The sequence below is a fragment of the Urocitellus parryii genome, chromosome 12, assembly GCF_045843805.1.
Source record: "Urocitellus parryii isolate mUroPar1 chromosome 12, mUroPar1.hap1, whole genome shotgun sequence".
Classification (NCBI taxonomy): domain Eukaryota; kingdom Metazoa; phylum Chordata; class Mammalia; order Rodentia; family Sciuridae; genus Urocitellus; species Urocitellus parryii.
Window position 1 is genome coordinate 91,989,370 of NC_135542.1, and position 18,578 is coordinate 92,007,947.

The 18,578-nt window shown below is 42.9% G+C and overlaps 1 protein-coding gene across 1 annotated transcript; it reads right to left on the minus strand.

Moving 5' to 3' along the window:
- Nucleotides 1-899: 899 nt before the first annotated feature.
- On the minus strand, nt 900-1,607 carry LOC144249805 (N-acetyltransferase 8F1-like). Its single transcript, XM_077791994.1, has one exon. The coding sequence runs from the start codon at nt 1,581-1,583 to the stop codon at nt 900-902; it is 684 nt and encodes a 227-aa protein (XP_077648120.1). The 5' UTR covers nt 1,584-1,607.
- Between the last annotated feature and the right edge of the window lie 16,971 nt (nt 1,608-18,578).

Here is an 18,578-nt window from a genome sequence, read left to right on the forward strand (position 1 = left end):
ACCAAGTATGTGGCTCCAGGACCCCAGGAACATGCCAGAGTCACAGCTCAAGCATCTGGGAAAAGGTGACAGTCCTGTGAATATCAACACTGACTCATGTCCCAACTCTCCCATCTACAGGAGGGAATCTTTCCTGAGGCTCAAATCTGGAGTTTGTGAACACCTGGGGACAGAGTCTGGGGCCAGGCTGAGTGCTAATCCAGGATAATTTTGGGACACCCACCTGTCCAGGTCCTCCTCCAGGACCCACAAGAGGGCTCCACCCACAACCTCCTCTCAGTGAGCCTAGCCCATGGGATTGGGCCTTGGAAGCACCAGGAGGACTGCAACATACCCAGATCTCCCCATGGAACATCCCCCTCCATCCACAGCCACCTTCCCACCCCTCTTCAGGGACAGGGCACTACAGTGAGTACATTGCTGCCCAGTTCTTCCCATAGAGCCACTTCGTGCCCCTCTGCTCTGGACTCTGAAGCTCCTCCATTTCTGAGCCAGCTCCATTTCTCCCCGGAGTCTAGATGTTTCCACAACCAATACCTGTGTGGAAATGGAGAAGTCTTTGTTCCTTTCCCATTTTTCATTTGCTGCTCTTCAGTGACTTTGAACCCTGCCTGAACTGGCCTGCTGGGACAAGATGACATACATGTCGTGGGCACTGCAGTCAATTCTGGATATCTCCACAGGTATCCTGAGACCCAGAGAGCTGCTCAGCACAGACCAGGAACAACGACTGGCCCACAGACTTATAAGCAATGTGTGTGCGCAGTATTGTTTGGCTTTTTATTAATACAGCATTACTATGGTGCTAGACACCTGAATCACGGTCACCTGGCAGCACTGAATGGAATAGAAGCTACAGAATTGTCAATCAGATCCTGACTGATACACAAGACAATAGCTCACAGGCTTCCCTCCTGCGCAGATGGGAAGAAGTAAGTTAAATGAATTGTACAAATGCCCAGTAGTCTAAAGACCTTGTCAAAGAAGTACTCTCCTGTCTTCTGGAAGCCCATGCGCAGGTAGAGGGTCAGAGCAGCCTCCTGTACAGTGGTAGTTTCAAGGACAACCTCACTGTAGCCCTGAGTCCTCGCAAACTGGAGGACAGTCATGACCAGGGCTTTCCCTAGTCCTTCACCTCGGTGCTCCAAGGCCACAGAGAGGTGAAACAGCTGCAGTTGCTTCCTCCCTGGGGGGGCGTCCTCCACTGGCAGAGCACCCACTATGCCTGCCACCTGGCCCCCAGACTCAGCCACCCAGAAACAGGAATCACGGGCCCTCAGGTAGGATTTGGTGATGTCAGCAAGGTCTGTCTGCAAACACTCGACTACATACTGCCTCCAAGGGTGTCTGGCCAGCATCCATAGGAAAACAAGGAGGGTGACATCGGATACAAGAGCCAGGAGCCAAGAGCCAGAGGCCAGGAGTAGGGTGATGGGCACCCCAAGTAAGAGCAAGAATGTTTGTGGCAACTTCAGCATGTGGTGAATGGTGGCAGGGACATGCTCGATCATCCCTTTGGAAAACAAGTCCAGGACCCTTTTGTGGTCAATCTCCTGGTATTTGCGGATATGATGAGTTGCCATGGGGAGACTTCTTGTGTCTGCAGTTTCCACAAGTAACAGATAAACCTTCACGTACGCCTTCCCTTCAGCCCTGGAAGAGAGAGCAGAATCCATGTGGGTATCTCTGGCCTCCATAGGTCTTAGGAGATAGCTCAAGTGTGTGTCTTTACCTTGGCCCAAAAAGAAGCAGGCCACTACCACTGGGAGGAGTTGTAGGATCAGAAACACCTGCTTGGAACCCAGCCTTCTATGGTTGTTTTGAAATTTAATAGAATGACTTATATAAAGTACTGATAGAGAGCTGGGGTTGTGGCTCAGCGATACAGAACTGGTCTAGCACATGTAAGACCCTGGGTTCAATCCTCAGCATCACAAAAATAAATGAATACCATAAAATTGGGTCCAGCTATAACTAAAAAATATTTTTTTAAAAAAGCCCTGATATATACAGTCCTCACCACCTCTCTGTGTGAGTCAGTTTTTCATTTTGTAACCAAAATACCTGACAACAACTAGATAAGGAAAGATTTATTTTGGCTTACGGTTTTAAGGTTCAGTCCTTTGTCAGCTGGCTCCAGGGAGAAACATCAAGGTAGAAGTACGTGGCAGAGGAATGCTGATGAATTCAAAGCAGTCGGGAAACTGATAGAGGTTCAGGAAGACAGACAGGGACCGAAGATTGGCCTGGGTGATTAAAACCCCTTCCCGCCACGCCCCCAGTGACCTACTTCCTCCATCTAGGATCCACCTCCCAGTCGTCCATTCAGCTATCAATGGAGCCTTTGGGGGTGAGGGTGTTGGCAGATAGTGAAATTTAAATCTGAAATGTTCCCCAAAAGCTCATGTGTGGAAAGCATAGTCCCCAGTACAGCAAGGTTTGGAGTAGGACTTTAGGTTCATGAGGTCTCTGGACTTATCAGTGGACTAAACCATTAATAGCTGAACGAACTTCTGGAAGGTGGGACCTAGTAATAGGAAGTAAGTCACTGAGGGCGTGCCCTAGAGGGGTTTGCCTTTATTCCACCCCTTGGAGTTTAGCATCCAGCTGCCTGGAGCTTAGCACCTTACCTCTGTCATGACCTTTCACCATCTTATTGATAACTTAGAACCAGATGACCACTCTCTGGACCATCTGAAAACATGAGCCAAAATAACTCTTTATCTACTCTAAATTGTTCTTGTCAGATATTTTAGTCATAGCAAAAAATTCTGACTTCACAGCCTCCAACCTCATTACAATATTATGGGCTCTCTGAATTTATGGGTACTCGTACATGACACCTCATGAAATCAGAACTCTTCTCCCCAGCACTTTGAGCCCCCATCAAGGTCCAGCTTCAGTGAAGGCTACTTTCTCTAGTGCTAAGTATTAGTTGGCAGGAAGGCAAACGGCCAAGCACACAGGACAGTGTGCTTTCAGATCCCTAAAATACTGTGGGACTCCATTCAACACTGAGTCCTTCAACCATGCACCCGTCTACTCCCAGGTTTTCCCAAAGCTGAGAGCGTCCAGGGAAGTCAGCCCTCAGCTGGCATTCAAGAGAGACTGCCCAGGATCTGCCCACTTTTGGGTAGCCAATATGGGTGGCCACCTCATTGGCAGATTCATGAGTTTCATAATCAAAAATCCCAAGGGCAAGGTGCTGGGCCGTGACGAGGCAGGGAGCCCAAGTCCATGCACCTTCATGAAGACTGGGAAACGAACTTGTGGGGTGGATGTCAGCAGGATCTGGACCAGCCCCTGGCTCCTACCCTAGGACGCTTGGTACCTCAGGTCACAGCATCTCTCACAAAGCCCACCCAGGGCTCTCTGGGGTCCACCCCAGTGCTCTCCCACACCTAGGAGTCTGATCACTGTACCACTAACCATGGACTCTCATCACAGAGAACAGATGAGGTTCCCTGGCTCAGCAACAAGTGCTTTCCAGCTGGGCTTCTCTCGGCCCAGCTTTACTGGTCTGGATAAGATTCATTCTCACAGTCCTCACACTCACCTCCTCTGCAGCCTCTCCTCTCCATCATTCACTCACTGAGCAATGCTCTTGAAACTGCTGTGGTGCTGCAGGAGTCCTTTTCAGCCACCAGCAATGCTGACATCCAGCTGACGGGCACCCAACAGTAGACAGCTGCCATGTGCAAAAGAGGAGGCCTGGGGACTGCAACACCACAGGGCACAATTTCTGTGTTGGAGAGTGTGGGACTGACTGAGGCCTGGAGTTCTCTGAGGAGGCCTGGTGTAGGTATAGTGAATGTGAAGCTCTGGGCAGGACGTGGATGACTCACAGTACCATATGGGGATGGGATGGAGTAGGATGTAGGGGTCCAGGAAGCCATGGCCTCAGGAAGGAGGCCACCAAACTGCCTCAAAGCCTTGGGGCAGCTTATGAAATCTAAGTTGTAGTCAAAGAAATTCATTTGCTGGGAAGCTACAAAACCTAAGCTTCCATGTCCCTCCCTCCCTTACAGGGCCCCTTCCAAGAATTCATATTTGGATTTGCAACATTGTATTCTGCAGCTAGTCCCCAAATTGGTTATGCTCAGGCTCCCCACTACGAGGTTCGCCCTGAGGGCAGGCCTACCTTTTGGAGGAAATATGAATTTAGGAGTCAAACAGATTTAGGTTCAAATCATAGTTGTACCTCCAAAATATGTCTTCTCCTCTGTGACTCTTTTCCATAACTAGGGAAGCTGGGGTCAAAGTGGCAGTGCCCACTGGTTCTATGCATAATGGTTACCTCTTTGAAAACTTCAACATCACCGCTCTCTTTAATCCTTATTCCTCCTTATGGATTTAGGGACATTTAAACACTTCTCTATGCTTCAAATTTTTTAGATGATAACAATATAACATGAAATTAGATGACTTAAAGTGTAAAACCAGTGGCAATGGTATATTCACCATGTTGTGCCACCACCACTCACATCAAATCCCAAAACATCCTCTTCAGCTGAATAGAGGCCTTGGACTACAGTGGCCTATCGTCCCCATTAATCCCTCTTTGAGATTCTAGCAACACCCTACGTTGTCTGTGTAAGAACCTTTGGATTTGCACAGTTTCTACCAGAACTCATGGCAAATTCCTTGTTGATCTTGTAGAGTTATGCAGTCTGAGGGTCTACTTCATATCCCTTCTCCTCTTAGATCACCCCTTGACCCAACAATGCCCTCCCCATTGCACAAACACAGGTGTTGGATACATAATTGTCTGTGTCCACCCTTATTTTCAACAGGCATTCAGGGAATGCAGGATCAGTTTTGGGAACCCCACTGTGAGTAACAACAGGCTAAATACCAGGGAGAACACAAGGCAAGCAAGTTGAGGGCTTCCTTCCTGGTCAGAAGTGAACTTTCCAACGGAGTCATCCCTCACCTGAAAGCAGTGGTGCCCGGTGAACCAAGGTATGGATGGTAAGAAAGACAGCGAATGTTCCAGGCCAAGGGAATATGGTACCCAAAGGCCTCCAGCAGAATGGGAGCTTCCTTACTGAGTGATCTAGAGCAGTTGACTAGGTTTGGGGAGTGAGAACAGAAGTTAGAGCTCATGGCCAAGCTGAAGTCCTTTCTCTGTGTTTCCAGAGGCAGAGGATCTGGTTCCTGCAGGAAGCCCTCAACCAGTGTTGGGGTTGGCATCTTTGGATGGCCTTCCTCAGAGCCCAGGACTCCCTCATCACTTTACCATGACAACATTTCCATCCTGGGCCTTTCTTGGCCTCCTTGTAGCTCTGGCCTTTGACTATGTCTATCTGGCAGCAGTAAAACTCATTCCCTTCTATTGAATGAACCTCTCAAGTCACTGAAGACTTTCTTCATGTGTGTGCCAGCTCTGTGCCCACTGGGAGTTGTCCTGGTCTTACTGGGCCAGGAGAGTTGCTGTCAGCAGAAAACGGGAGAACATGCATGGCAGCCTCTTCCAACTCAAAGGGACTGTCCTGATGGACCCAACTTTAAGTAAAAAACTAAATTAAAAGTCAGACACCTGATGTGAATAGCAGGGGGAAGTTGGAGGAAGAGAACAACCATGTGGATTGTTGAGGTTTTAGAGAAGCAGGAGACAGACCTGAAGGTGTGTAGGCTGTCACAGAGTGTTGCAGCTGGCCATCAATGCCAGCACCACTTTGAATGGCATTTAGGGGTCAGAGTTTAGCTTCAGGGTTTTGGATAACGAGTTTCTTATGTTTGGCATGATCCCATGGCTTGGTGAAGGGTCTCCACCTAAGTGAAATAAGCCTGTGGCACAGGTCTCTTGGCAGGAATGGGGAGGATCAATCCTGCTTAATGTCTCAGTGGAGGTGAGCTATGAATAGGAGTCACTGCCAAGGGGGAAATGACCTCCAAACTTCTCTTGAGTCACCAGAACCTGACTAAGGGGTACCTGAACTCCATAGAACAACAGGAGCTCTGCCTCTGGGTTCAGTGAGAGTTTCAGAGGGACAGCCTTGCTTACCTGATGAGCACTGACCCACCACCCAACTCACCCTGTGTCAGAAGCTTCTAGGATGACATAATCAGGCCTGAGGCATCTATGGAATTCTAAACTCCCTGAGCATTTGAGAGAGAGGCTGGTCCTGACTGATTCCCAAGGATAGCAGATCTGGTGTACTTGGTAATCCCATGGCATCTTCTGGACTAACAGGAAGAGTCAGGCCTGACCTACTTCCCCTCAGTTGCATGGGTCCCCGTGACTGGATTCAGCCAGAGCCTCAATCGAGGCTTGTACCATATCCATGTCTTTCCATCAAAACATGCCTCCCACCATCCTCACCCAACTTCTTGCCATGAGCCAGGGACCAAGAAGGAGAGAAGCTAGAGCAAGTCACTGTCACAATTCTTTCCACAGGGCTGCATCCTGCCCTATGCTCTGTGGCTCTGAGTCGTCTATTTCAGAGCCAAGTCCATTTTTCCCTCTCAGCTTTGATGTTTCTCAGAAAAGCTATTGTTCCTTTCTGCTATTGCCTTTGCTATTCTCCAATGACCTTGAGCCCTGCTTAAAGTCAAAATGGATGAAGCCCAGTGTCCCTGGTACTTCATTCAACCTAGAACATTAGAAAAGGCAACTTGATACCCTATGCACTGCCCAGCCAAGCCCAGCAGAAACTGCTGGTTCATAGGCTCTAAAGTGAAAAAAAAAAAAATATATATATATATATATATATATATATATATATATGATTGTTTTCTGTTGTTTTTATGCAACGTTATTGTGTGACTAGATAAGCAAAAAGGGGACAATACAAAATCACTGAAGCAGAGACTCTGGTGCCCACACCCACCATCCAACTTACTGGAATCATCTGTGCAAGAGCAATGCACTTTTATTTTTTATACCACTGAAATGTTGGGGGTTTCTTTGAAGAGTATATAAAATCCTGATTTATAGACAGGGACATAGATCACAGTCCCTTTTCCTAAGAGGAGGGGAGATGGTATGTTATGAAAGCAAATGAAAGAGAGTATAGAAAGGAAAAAAATGGAGGCAGACCTCAGCAAATCAGTGGTACTTTATTAAGCAGCAGGGGGTACATTTTCAAGAGGGAAAATGGCAACTTGCTAGTAAAAGGGTCTGAGTTTTGTAGGGTGTAGACAGGCTGAGTCTAAGCAGAAAATGTGTTAATTATAGCAGGAGGAAGTCCTTGGACATTCAGGGGAACAGTTGTAGATAAGGAAAATGGCAACAAGTTCTGAGCCAATTATACTCCTTTTCTCATTGAGAGTTATTTTCCATATCCTTCATTATAGACTCTAAATAGGGGAATCAATGTCACATATGGCTGCTTCCTGCTGAAAAGGGATAAGGGAACCTATCCATCTTCAAAAATCCAGGATAGGATATGGTGCTTTGGGGTGTCCTGAACCCTTGTAGGATCTTGGTGGTTGAGGCTGAAGATGAGCACATGTGGAAGAAGGCTTGAGGTCATCATGGGTATCTTTTCCTTTTTTTTTTTTTTTTTTGGTTTCAGGAACTCATACTGTGAATGCAGGAGAGGAATGTCTTTGACATATTCCTGTGGTGCAGTATGAGCTAAATGGGTCACCTTACTAAGATGCTATCTCTGTACAAAATTAAGAATACAGGGAAGAAATTTATTATGTAAAAGATGAATATTAAAAGGGATGTAAGGGGGAGTAAATAGGAAGTCCATCATTTTAGATCCTCCAATGAGGACCACCAGGAATCAGATCATTCTCATCTTCACTGTTCTGGGCAGTCTCGTAGCTGTTTAAACTTGTCTCTTACCAATCTTGTTGGTTTACATAGAAACAGCATTCTTCCCTGAGGTAGGGGCAGAGGTTACCTCATTTTATAGTAAGGATATCAGAAGCCAGAAAATCAATTGATTTTGTAAGGTCAGTATTGCATTGGTGACCTGTTGGATGTCTTCAATAACTTGTTTTGATAATTTTTTATGTAGTGAATAGAGGTTTCTAATCCTGTTGCTCCTGTGTCAATATTGGCAGATTTCTCTATCCCTATGAGTAAGGGAATACACTGAAGAGCTCTCTTGTGTCTGGTGTGTGCCATTATCAGAATAGGCAAATTTTAGTTGTTAAGTAAATCATCAATTTGAGGAATAAGTAAGATCAAGGTACAGAGGCCAGTCCAATTTTTGGTAGGCAGGGGTAACTATGAGCCTCACAAAGGAAACATGCCTCAGAATTTAGGGGATACCAGGGATGTAGGGCTAACAAAAGTGTACATCTTAAATTCCATTAAAAGAATGATAGTCTTTTAAATACCCAGGTATGACTGTACTTTGGTACAGTAACTGTTTTGCTAAGTGTTTAAGACCAAGTTGGTTAGTATGTATTGCTAAAATTCATCTGAGTTCCCTCAGGGGGTCACTCTTGGGAACTTGTGAACAGCTTCTTAGCTTTTTAGTGCCATCATCCAAGATGGATCAGCGTCTCCTTCACCATGTGTTTCCCTTGGAAGCATCAGGGATGTCTCCTTCTCCAATGACCTTCCTCTTTGCAGCATGTGTACTGGTTAGCTTTCTGTCCTCCAGGGTCTCATTGAGCCCCTGAGTGGGAGGTCATGTAGCCCAGAGTCACAAAGCCCTTCGAGAAGTCCCCTTGTTCCCTGAGTTCAAGCTGACTCAAAGGGCAACAGCCAATTATTGGTGTTCCTCTCTCTCTCTCTCTCTCTCTCTCTCTCTCTCTCTCTCTCTCTCTCTCTCTCTCTCTCTCTCTCCTCTTTTATTTCCTTAACATTAGTCTCTAAGCTTTGGTCTCAAACATACAGCAAGCCAGTTTCACCAGTCTTAAAGTAAGAGGACTGGGTTTTAACTTTAATGTCTATAACTTTATAATTATTTACTACTTCTATTTAATTGGGGTCAACATTAGTGCAAGAAGTTAGTCTTAGATCACTCCATCTATCCTATAGATGATGACCTGTTATCTCAAATTAACTTAGATTGTTCTATTAGAATTATACTTCTGTAAGGCACTAACAAATAACAGTTAAGGTTTACAAGGAAAATAAAAAATGAAATGAAGAAGAGTAAAAATATATTTAGTTTGTATAATAGCTATAAACTAAGAAACAAATTTTTATGATCCCGACCCTTTAAATGTTAGTTTGAATAACACCAGCTTGGTAAAATGTTCTTTTAGATTTTATATTTTACAGACTTGTACACTTAGAAGATATAAATACATTTTTTATACAAATAAGCCAGTAACAATAGCACAATGACACTGATATTTTATGTTAACTAAGTTTAGCTTTAAAAGAAAACTTTAGATCCTGTAATGCAGTGTGCTACTCTAAAATAACAGTCGTTGTTTAACCAAAAGTATTCAAATCCTAATTTCTTCAAGACTAGTTTCTCTAAATAAGAAAATTTAACAGACATAAGAAATTATCTTGATAGATAAGAGCAAACTAATGTTTTAAGAAAACCTTGTTACTTCAATCCATAGATTATTAAACTTTGGTTCATGTAATTACATTAAATAATTTCAACTGATTGTGCTAATTATAGCCAATTTAATCATACACAACCTTTTTGAGATTCACCCTCCACAAATCTTGTGTAACTTAAATGTTCTACAACTTGTTTACATCCTTAGTTTTCTCCTTTTTTAAACCTTGAATTTTAGCACAAGAATATTATTTTATCAGACAAAACAAAATGTTCTCTCATCAAGAACACTTCCTATACCTTTTAAATTTCTGTACCAAAATTTTTTTCTATACCTATAACTTTCCTTTATCTCTATTAGTTTCAGATCCTTTCTTAAATTTATATTCTGAAACAATTCTTATGAATTTTATCTATGCATTTAATTTAAAAAGCAAATTTCATCCCAGGAGAGGGATCAGAAAATGTAGTATATACAAAAACTGTGTTGTAATTCTTTTCTCCCAGGTTGCAATCAAGGGGTTAGGGCACAAGATATTTTTTTAGCCTGACCTATCCTCCTTATCTTTATGACAATGTCATCAACTTTAAGTTGAGTTACCCAACATTAATTGTGCCTAGATTCTCCTTTTGGGCTTTTTTCTTATACTAGGCATATTAATATTTAATGAAGGAGTCCCCAGTGAGGTTATCTTCATTTGAGTGGAGCCAGGCTGAAACACAGTGCTAAGACTGCCAGCACTGGGTTGAAATGATTTAACTCTTTTGTAACACTTTCTTTTTTTAGTAGAATTATACAATTTATTGAGTAAATTTTAACCAAACTTTTTATACACTAAGGATTCTAGGGAAGCAATAACAGGAAGAAAAGAAAATTCAAGATTTCATTTTAAATACCACTATGACAGTAGCACAAGTATATTTGCCAAACTTGATTAAACCCAAGCCTAATAATGAAGAGACAAGGAGAGAAATCCAAAATATGGAACAATTGTTCAAAACTCTTTGGGAAAAATTGCATTTTTTTAGTTGTCAAATTGACCTTTATTTATGTGGTGCTAAGAATCAAACCTAGGACCTCACACATGCTAGGCAAATGCTCTACCACAACACCTAGATATATATTGTTAAGGCAGGGAAATTGTTCAAAATTCAGAACTTAAGATAAATAATAACCAAATGCAAGGTACAAATCTTGATTGGAACCTGGCTTAGGAAAATAAAATCCAGCCATAAGACTTTTTTTTCAAACAATTGAAGAAACTCAATATAAATTATGTATCAGATGATATTATACAACTAATATTAATTTTCTTAAGCAGGATAATTGGATTGCAATTGGTTATGTAAAGTTTAGCCTCAGTCTTTGAAAATTCTTTCTCCCTGCATCCTCTCCTTAGGTGTGTATACGTATGACTGGCCAGCTGAATTCTTTTAGGCAAAATACAGAATAAAGAATTTAATCAACAAAACAAGTGAAGAATATTCCAGATATGTGCATATACATTATAAATATAATTGTATGCATGTATCTATGACTGTGTACATAGGTAGATAAAGAAAATGGAAAATATTTAAAAGTGGTGAATTTGAGTAAAAAATATTATAACACTTTCTTTTGGTGAGCAGCTTCTTAGCTTCTATCCTGGCATGTCAGAGGCAGTGCCTTTTGGTTCTTCCAACTTAGTTCCTGACTGTTCAGACTCCTTATCATATAACTGCATAAATATCTTCACATACAGAATCTTCTATATCTTTTACCACTCACAGACAAATTCTAACTATAAGATTATATAATTATCCAGAAAACCATTTAAAGGCCAGAGAGTGTTATAGTGAAATATTGTTCTCTTGGGCACGTGTGAGCAGCTTCTTAACTTCTTTAGTGCCATCATCCAAGATGGATCAGCATCTCCTTCACCATGTCTATAGGTGGCCCATTCAGCCAAGATTCTTTTAAGATCAATGTAACATGGCCCATGTCTTAAATGGCCAGTAACAGGTACAAAAAACAGTGAAGAGAATCACCAAAACCAGGGCTGATAGGCAGGAACCTTTAAAATCGAAAAACTTGTACATACAAATTTTCCTCACCTTGGATAGTGAAGGATATGGGCAGATGATAGAGTGGGAACCATTGCAGCTTGCTCAGAGTCTCCTTTCCCCTCCTTGTTGGCATTATTCCTAGAGTCAGAAGTCTGAGAGTGTTAGCCTTGAGGAGGCCTAAAATTTGGATCCAAATAAAACAATAGTGTTTTATCATTATTTGAGGTTTTTTTCCCTTTTTTAATTCCTGTAATCCATGAAAGTAGAATTTTATCCCTCAATCGTCTTCCTTTTAGTGAAGACCCAGAAAGAAAGCAATCTTAAACTCTTTTTCATAGAAGTTGATGTTTTAGCACTTTAACTTTGTAAATTAATCACATATATCCTCTAACACATTTATGATGAATCCCATTGAAGTTGATGTTAAATCTAATGTATTCATAAACGGTAAAAATCAAGATATCAGCCGAGTACAGTTTACAGTAGTAGCTATCTCTTCCTTGTTGAAGAGAAACCCTAGAAACAATCCATATTACATTTTAGATATTTTAAGGAAACCAATACTCTGTTAATTGTCTGACCACCTAGAAAAACATGTGCATTAGTAATTTTAAGGACATCTTTACTCTCATCTGTTTACCTAATTTAAATTGAACTTCTTTTTTTAAATCACATGCACTAAAAGATATTTGGATCCATTTTTTATTTAAATTTAAATTTTTGAATGCTCATTTATCTATATGCCAATGTTGATACCGTGTATATGACAGAGAGACACAAACACATATGTAGACACAACAATATTGTATACATACGTGCACACATACACAAAATAAACAAGAAACAAAGATTTTGTAACTTTTTTGTAAGTGGAGCTCCACAGGTAGGAGGCAATGTTGCAGGTGTTTATTAAAACCTCTATTAGATTTGACCTGTTAGAAATAAAAATAGAGCCTATCAGACTTTTCATTATGACTTAAATATATAGCAGGCCTAAACAGTTGGAAATGCTAAGTATAAAATCTAACATCCATGTGGCACACTGAAATCAAAGGTTCAGATATCTGGCTATTTGTCCTCAAAATAAGCCTTATGCCCAACATCACCATATCTATGTCCCTTTTAGGATTTAGTAAAAGGAGATTTTTCAATGTAATTGAGAGTCAACTCTGGAAAAATTGGCCTCTGAACAAAGACAAAGTGTAAAAACTTCTATAGTTAGATAAAATAAAACAGATGAGAAAATACTTTAATTTAGGTGCACAAGATCAAATATGAATTTACCATAAAATTATGAGCTCAAAAATATAGGATTTTTAAAAAACAGGATTTCTAAAAAAAATACACAGCTTTAATACATGAGTAAAGAGCATGTAGAACATCTTTATCAGAGTTTACTTTTAGCTTTGATTAGTCAGTTCAGATACTGAAAGAATGAGAGAACACTGAAATCCTTACTAAATATTCTCAAGTAAAAGAAAATTTGTATATATGAAATCATTCCATTTTTTCTTCTTGTGCTGTACCATTAGGAAGGAACTTGTTAAGAAAGGAAGCTGGTAGAATGAAAGCAGATAAAATAGCCGGTCAAGCCATAAGTGGTTTGGATTTTTTCCCTTTTTTCTTACTTTTGGTGGTGGTTCATCTTCCATTTGGGGGGCAGTAACTGAAGAGGGCTGAAGATCAGGACCTGAGTCAGGGATTTATGAAGTGAGGAGATATTGAGAATTACCTGTAGAACAGAGCAAGGTGGGCATAATGAGGTCCTTGAGTGAAGATAAAAGAAAGCTTGGAGGTAAGGAACCTCAGGCCATTTGCCATTTCATTGGAATAAATTGTCTATTCCATTTGCCATTTCATTGGAATAAATCCTTGGAGGATTTTTAAAAATATATTTTTAAAGGTCGATGGACCTTTATTTTATTTGTTTGTATGCAGTGCTAAGAATCAAACCCAGCACCTCACACATGCCAGGTAAGTGCTTCTACCACTGAGCCACATACACAATTCTCTTGGAGGATTTTTGATCCCAAATTTCAAACTGAGGACATTAACTTAAGTTGTCTAATTTAGATTATGGCCAGATCTGAGTACCTGAAGCCTAATGAGGTGTTAGTTTGAGGTCAGTTTGGAAGTGGAGGGTCTTAAAATTATTTATAAGACAACCTAAGCATGAGTCCCATACAATAGACTGGGTTGCTCCCATGTTGTAGAGAATGGACTGGGGTGAGGGGTCAAGATCAAAGTGTCCTTTAATGTCTCCTGTCACTTGAAAGAGTTTCATCAGAGAATGAGGAGGCATCCCCTTATACAACCTTAATATCGGGGGTATCCTGGGATCCAGATGAGCCAAAAGGTGGAAGGTCTTGGGCAAGGCACCTCTCTGGCGCCTGGAAGTGATATTACCTTTCTAAAGAATATCGGCAGTGTTGTGTGTAAAAGAAAATGGTAGAAAGCAGCCTCCAATCTGGAAGTATTTGAGTAATACATGGAAAGAGGAAGAGAAAAAATAGGAAGGAAATATGAAAAAAAAACAGTAGAGGTTCAGTAGGACAAGGAGGAGTAAGGAGCCCTGAAACTCCATCCCGGTTTTGGCACCAAATGAAAAAGAATATAGAACTAAAAATTAATGGAGGCAGATCTCAATGAAACAGCAATGCATTACTAAGCAGTGAAGGGGCAAATTTTCATGAGTGGCTACAATAATGGTTTGAGTTTTATAGTGTAGAGGGCCTGAGTCCTAGCAGGAAATGTGTTTATTATGGTTGGAGGGAGACCTTGGGCAGCCAGGGAGCTGGTTGTAGATAAGGAAAATTGCAACAAATTTAGAGCCAATTATACTCCCTTTCTCCTTGGGAGTTGTTATTTTCCATATGCTTCATAGTAAGTGAAATTTAAGTATAGTTCCTATCTTCTAAACCTTGCCAAAGAAAGGCTGGCCTGTTTTCTGGAAGTGCATATTCTGGTAAGGGCCCACAGCACAATATTGAACCATGGCAGCCTCAAGATCAACTTCACTGTATCCCTGAATGAGACAAACTGGAGGAGAGTCCTGACAAGGGCTTTTGTGATCCCCTTACCTCAGTGTTCCATGACTACTGAAGGGCAAAGCAACTGCAATTGCTTCTTCCATAAGAGGTGGGAGTCTGCCACTGGGAGAGCACTCGCTGTGCCCACCACCTCCCCTCAGAGTCAGCCATCCAGTAGCAGGAACCACACCCACTGTTTTAGGATTGGGTGATGTCAACCAGGCCTGTGCATAAACACATGGCCACATGTGACTTCCAGTGGTCTATAGCAAGGAGCCACAGGAACGTGAGGAGGATGGAAGTAGACAAGATGGTCAAGAAATTCTGCCCACATCCTGCATGGGGAGGGAGTGGGTAACCATCAGAGGAAATAAAAGTTATGAATGTAATATTAAGAAATAAAGACAGGAGCTGGGACTGTAGGTCAGTGGGAGAGTGCTTGCTTAGCATGCGTGAGACACTGGGTTCGATCTTCAGCAACACATAAAAATGGAACAAATAAAATGAAGGCATGCTTTTTTTAATTAAAAAATGTTAAAAAGACATAAAGACATAAAACAAGAATTATATGTTCAAAAGCAGGGGCATAACGGGTTGGATAGACCTGATGGGTGTAATCCTAACAAAGAAAAAAATCCCACAAATGCTTTATTTGTAGTAGAACACATCAAAGGATTTCAGTGTGGCAGGCTTCTTCAGGAAAACAGGATAAGAGTGGGGAAAACAAGATGTTTGGGGCTTGATAGGTTATGCCTATCTCTGGTGGCTGCATTTGAAACTAGGGCTCTGAGTTCTGGCTGTCTACCAGTATAATCAGGGCTTTCTCAAAAAACCAAGGAATTTCACCTGGGAGTTCCCAGAAAAGCAGCCTCCCTGCCTTATGGTGGCTCAAACAAATCCAGTAGTTCACATAGCTTCTAAGAGAAAAAAAAAAATCCAGGGACTAGGATTAGGGTGAAGGGCAACCCGAATAAGACCAGGAGGATTGGGGGACACACATGTTGTAGCAGAAGGTGCAGTGAGTGCTCAATCATCCCTCTGGAGAACAGGGTCAGGACACTTTCACTATCATTCTCCTGGTGTTGTGGATGTGATTAGGAGCCATGGGGAGACTTCTGTATCTGCAATCTCAAGGTCCAGGAGACACAGCTAGACCTATCTGCAAACCTTCCTGGCAACTCTGGAAACAGACAGGAAGCCACATGAGTGTCCCCCAGGCAACAGGCCTCCCAGGAACCAGGAGACCCTGCTGAAGGGTGTGCCTTGTGACACCTGATGGAACCCTGGGTTCTCTCTCTCTAGAAGTGAGGCATTGGGTATGTCCCTAAAGCCCTCTGAGCCTGTGTGTCTTCCTCAGTAAAACATTGCAAAATAATACCTGCCTTCTAGTGTTGTTCTCAGGATTCAGTAGAATAACATAAATAAAGCCATGATGTATCCAGTCACTTCCTCGCCACCCTCATTGCCCCATTATGGGCTCTCTGAGCGCTTGGTACATGAGGATGGCTCCCTGTGGCAGTGACACTGCATTTACCCAGTCTTTCGGATGCTCTTCAGGATCCATATTGAAGGAATCCTGTGTTCCTAAGCACAAGTTTCAGCAAAGCCTCTTGTCTGATTGCAAAGGTTTAGGCTGCTGAGAAGGCAAAGGACTGGCCTTTACATTCTGTCCTAGGGTTGGGACTAGGCCCATGCTGAGAATTCTGATCTTTCACCCATGTTCTCAGAACCACAGGGTCCAGGGTGGCCTCAGCCCTCAGACTGTGACTGGCTTCCAGCGGACACTGTTTAACACCCTTCCTACTTCTGGGGATAGTCCTAGTTAATAATTGTATGGCTTCTGGACACTTGTTGATCATAAACTCCAGGATGTTGGATCTGGCTTGTGATGGAGAAGGTATTCCAACTCTTCTCTCCTTTGTTAGCTCTGTGTAAGAGATCTGCAGGGAAAGAAAGATCTGTAATGGCTGAGTGCTATGCTTTTGTGGGACACCTGCCACCCACTTCCTATTTGCTTAAAGCCATAGTATCTCTCATCCATCACACTTGATCCCTGCTCACACTTACTAGTAGCCTGAATTCTGTGCCTCTCACCCTGAGCTCCCTTGGGATAGGCAACAGTGCAAGGTGCTTCACAGCTGGGCTTCTCCCTGCTCATGTTTTCCTTGTCCAGGTAAAAGAGATCCTTGGCAGTCCCCACACTCACCTCCCTGGCCCCTCCTCTTCTTTCTTCCTTCATTCAGCAAAGCTCCTGCTGCAGCTGCTGCTATACAGGTGTCCCTGCAAAGCAGACAGCAGTACTGACCACATTCAGCTGACAGGCTCCTGGCCAAGGGCACATACTGTGGTGTTTGCTCAGGGCTGGTGTCAGCAGACTTCCTGCATATTTTAGCTCAGGATGTACCTAAGGCATGCAAGTGCAAATCCAAAGCATGAACTCCTTTCTCCATGCAACTTTCTCTCCTCTTTGGAAGTGAAACATCTGAACTAAGCACAAAAGTTGCCATGAGCCTTAATCTTGCAGACCACTCACATCCCAGGCATTGTCCTCCCATGGCTTCCTGAGCAGGATGACATTAGAAGCCAGCCTTGGTTAGTGGTATTTCACACATGTTTATTGTGGGCCAGGGGCCAAAGGGGACCTGGGATGAGCAGAGATGTGGCAACTGTGGGCTCTTATATTGAAGACATACCTTAAGACATGGGTTCTGGGAGACAGGTATGGCCTCACAGCTGTGACAAGGACTGAGAGGTGGATGCAGATGGGTGGTCTGTGGGACAGAGGATAATGGAGGTTCTGAAGGAAGAATCTTGGGTCAATCCCAGCAAGTGGGTCTACACAGACCAACACTGGAGGTTCTCAATCTGAGGGTACAGAGGTGAGGTCCTAAGGCAAAACAAAGGCAAAGCTCTCAGGGAGACATGGAGACCTGCCTGCCCAGGAGAAAGTGGCTGAGGGCCACAGGGACCTGGGCATGCAGGCCCACACCCAGGTGATGCAGCCTGGACTCTACTTCAGAAGGATCCAGCCATATGTATACTTTTAGCTTGGGAGCAAAATGATCCATCCACATGTGCCATTCATTCTGCAAAGCTCCTGCTGCAGCTGGTGCTCTGCAGGTGTCCCTGCAAAGCAGACAGCAGATCGAACCACATTGTTTGTGTGCTGGAGTGTGTTCGCTTGGGTTGTATGTGGAGAATATATCCAGAGAGGTAGAAGTAGTAGCATATTCCCCCCAAGAATCAAGTGCATCCTCTGAGATAGAAACAGGCCCCCAGGTACAGGTGTGCAAGTTGCTCACAAAATCCCAAAGCCTTTGATTTTGACTAGTGTGAACTAAATCCAGCATGCCAATATTGCCAAGTCCAGAGCCCAGATTTAGAACTGAGTCTGGCCAAGGAGAGGTGCTTGTTTCTAACTTGCTTGAAGGCCTTGCTTTGCCCACTACCCTCCATTGTGGCTTGAATGGGGAAGTTTAGTTTCTGTTAACTAAGGAGCCATCTGCACCCACAGAAGCCCAGGAGATATAGTGGTGGCTTAGACCACATTGATGTGAACAAGACAGTGAGACCTGGGCCACTTGGAGATACATTTGGGGGAGGAGGGAGCAGAAATGGCAGGACATGGAATGATTCAAATTGGGATGAGCAGGGGGAAGGGGTGATAAATGACCATCAAGATTATAGCAAGAGGGTCTAAGAGGACACCAGGCAGTAGGCAGACATAGAAAATGATCAGTAGTTGCCTGTGGGAGTTGCCTGCCACATCCTCATGGAAAAGCTGGGGCTGTCAGCTGGGACCATGGGCCCCCACTGGAAGCTGTTGATTTTCTAGATGTTTGACTTGTGGTCAAAATTTTAGAGCTTTGTAATATTTTGAACAACTAATAATAAAATTTTTTTTTTTAAATTTAGGTGAACAGTTTCCATGGGGACAGTGAGTGCATGGCTCCTGGTTACATTCTTTTCAGTACCTTTTAAACACTTAGACTTTAAGTACTTATATGCTACACCAAAGTTTAAGACTCAGAAGAGCAGAGCAGAAGATTCCAGGGTGTGCTGAATGCTTATAGTG

Bases quoted from the DNA above. Each gene is read 5' to 3' on its own strand.
- LOC144249805 (XM_077791994.1), bottom strand. From the start codon at position 1,583: ATGGCAACTCATCATATCCGCAAATACCAGGAGATTGACCACAAAAGG.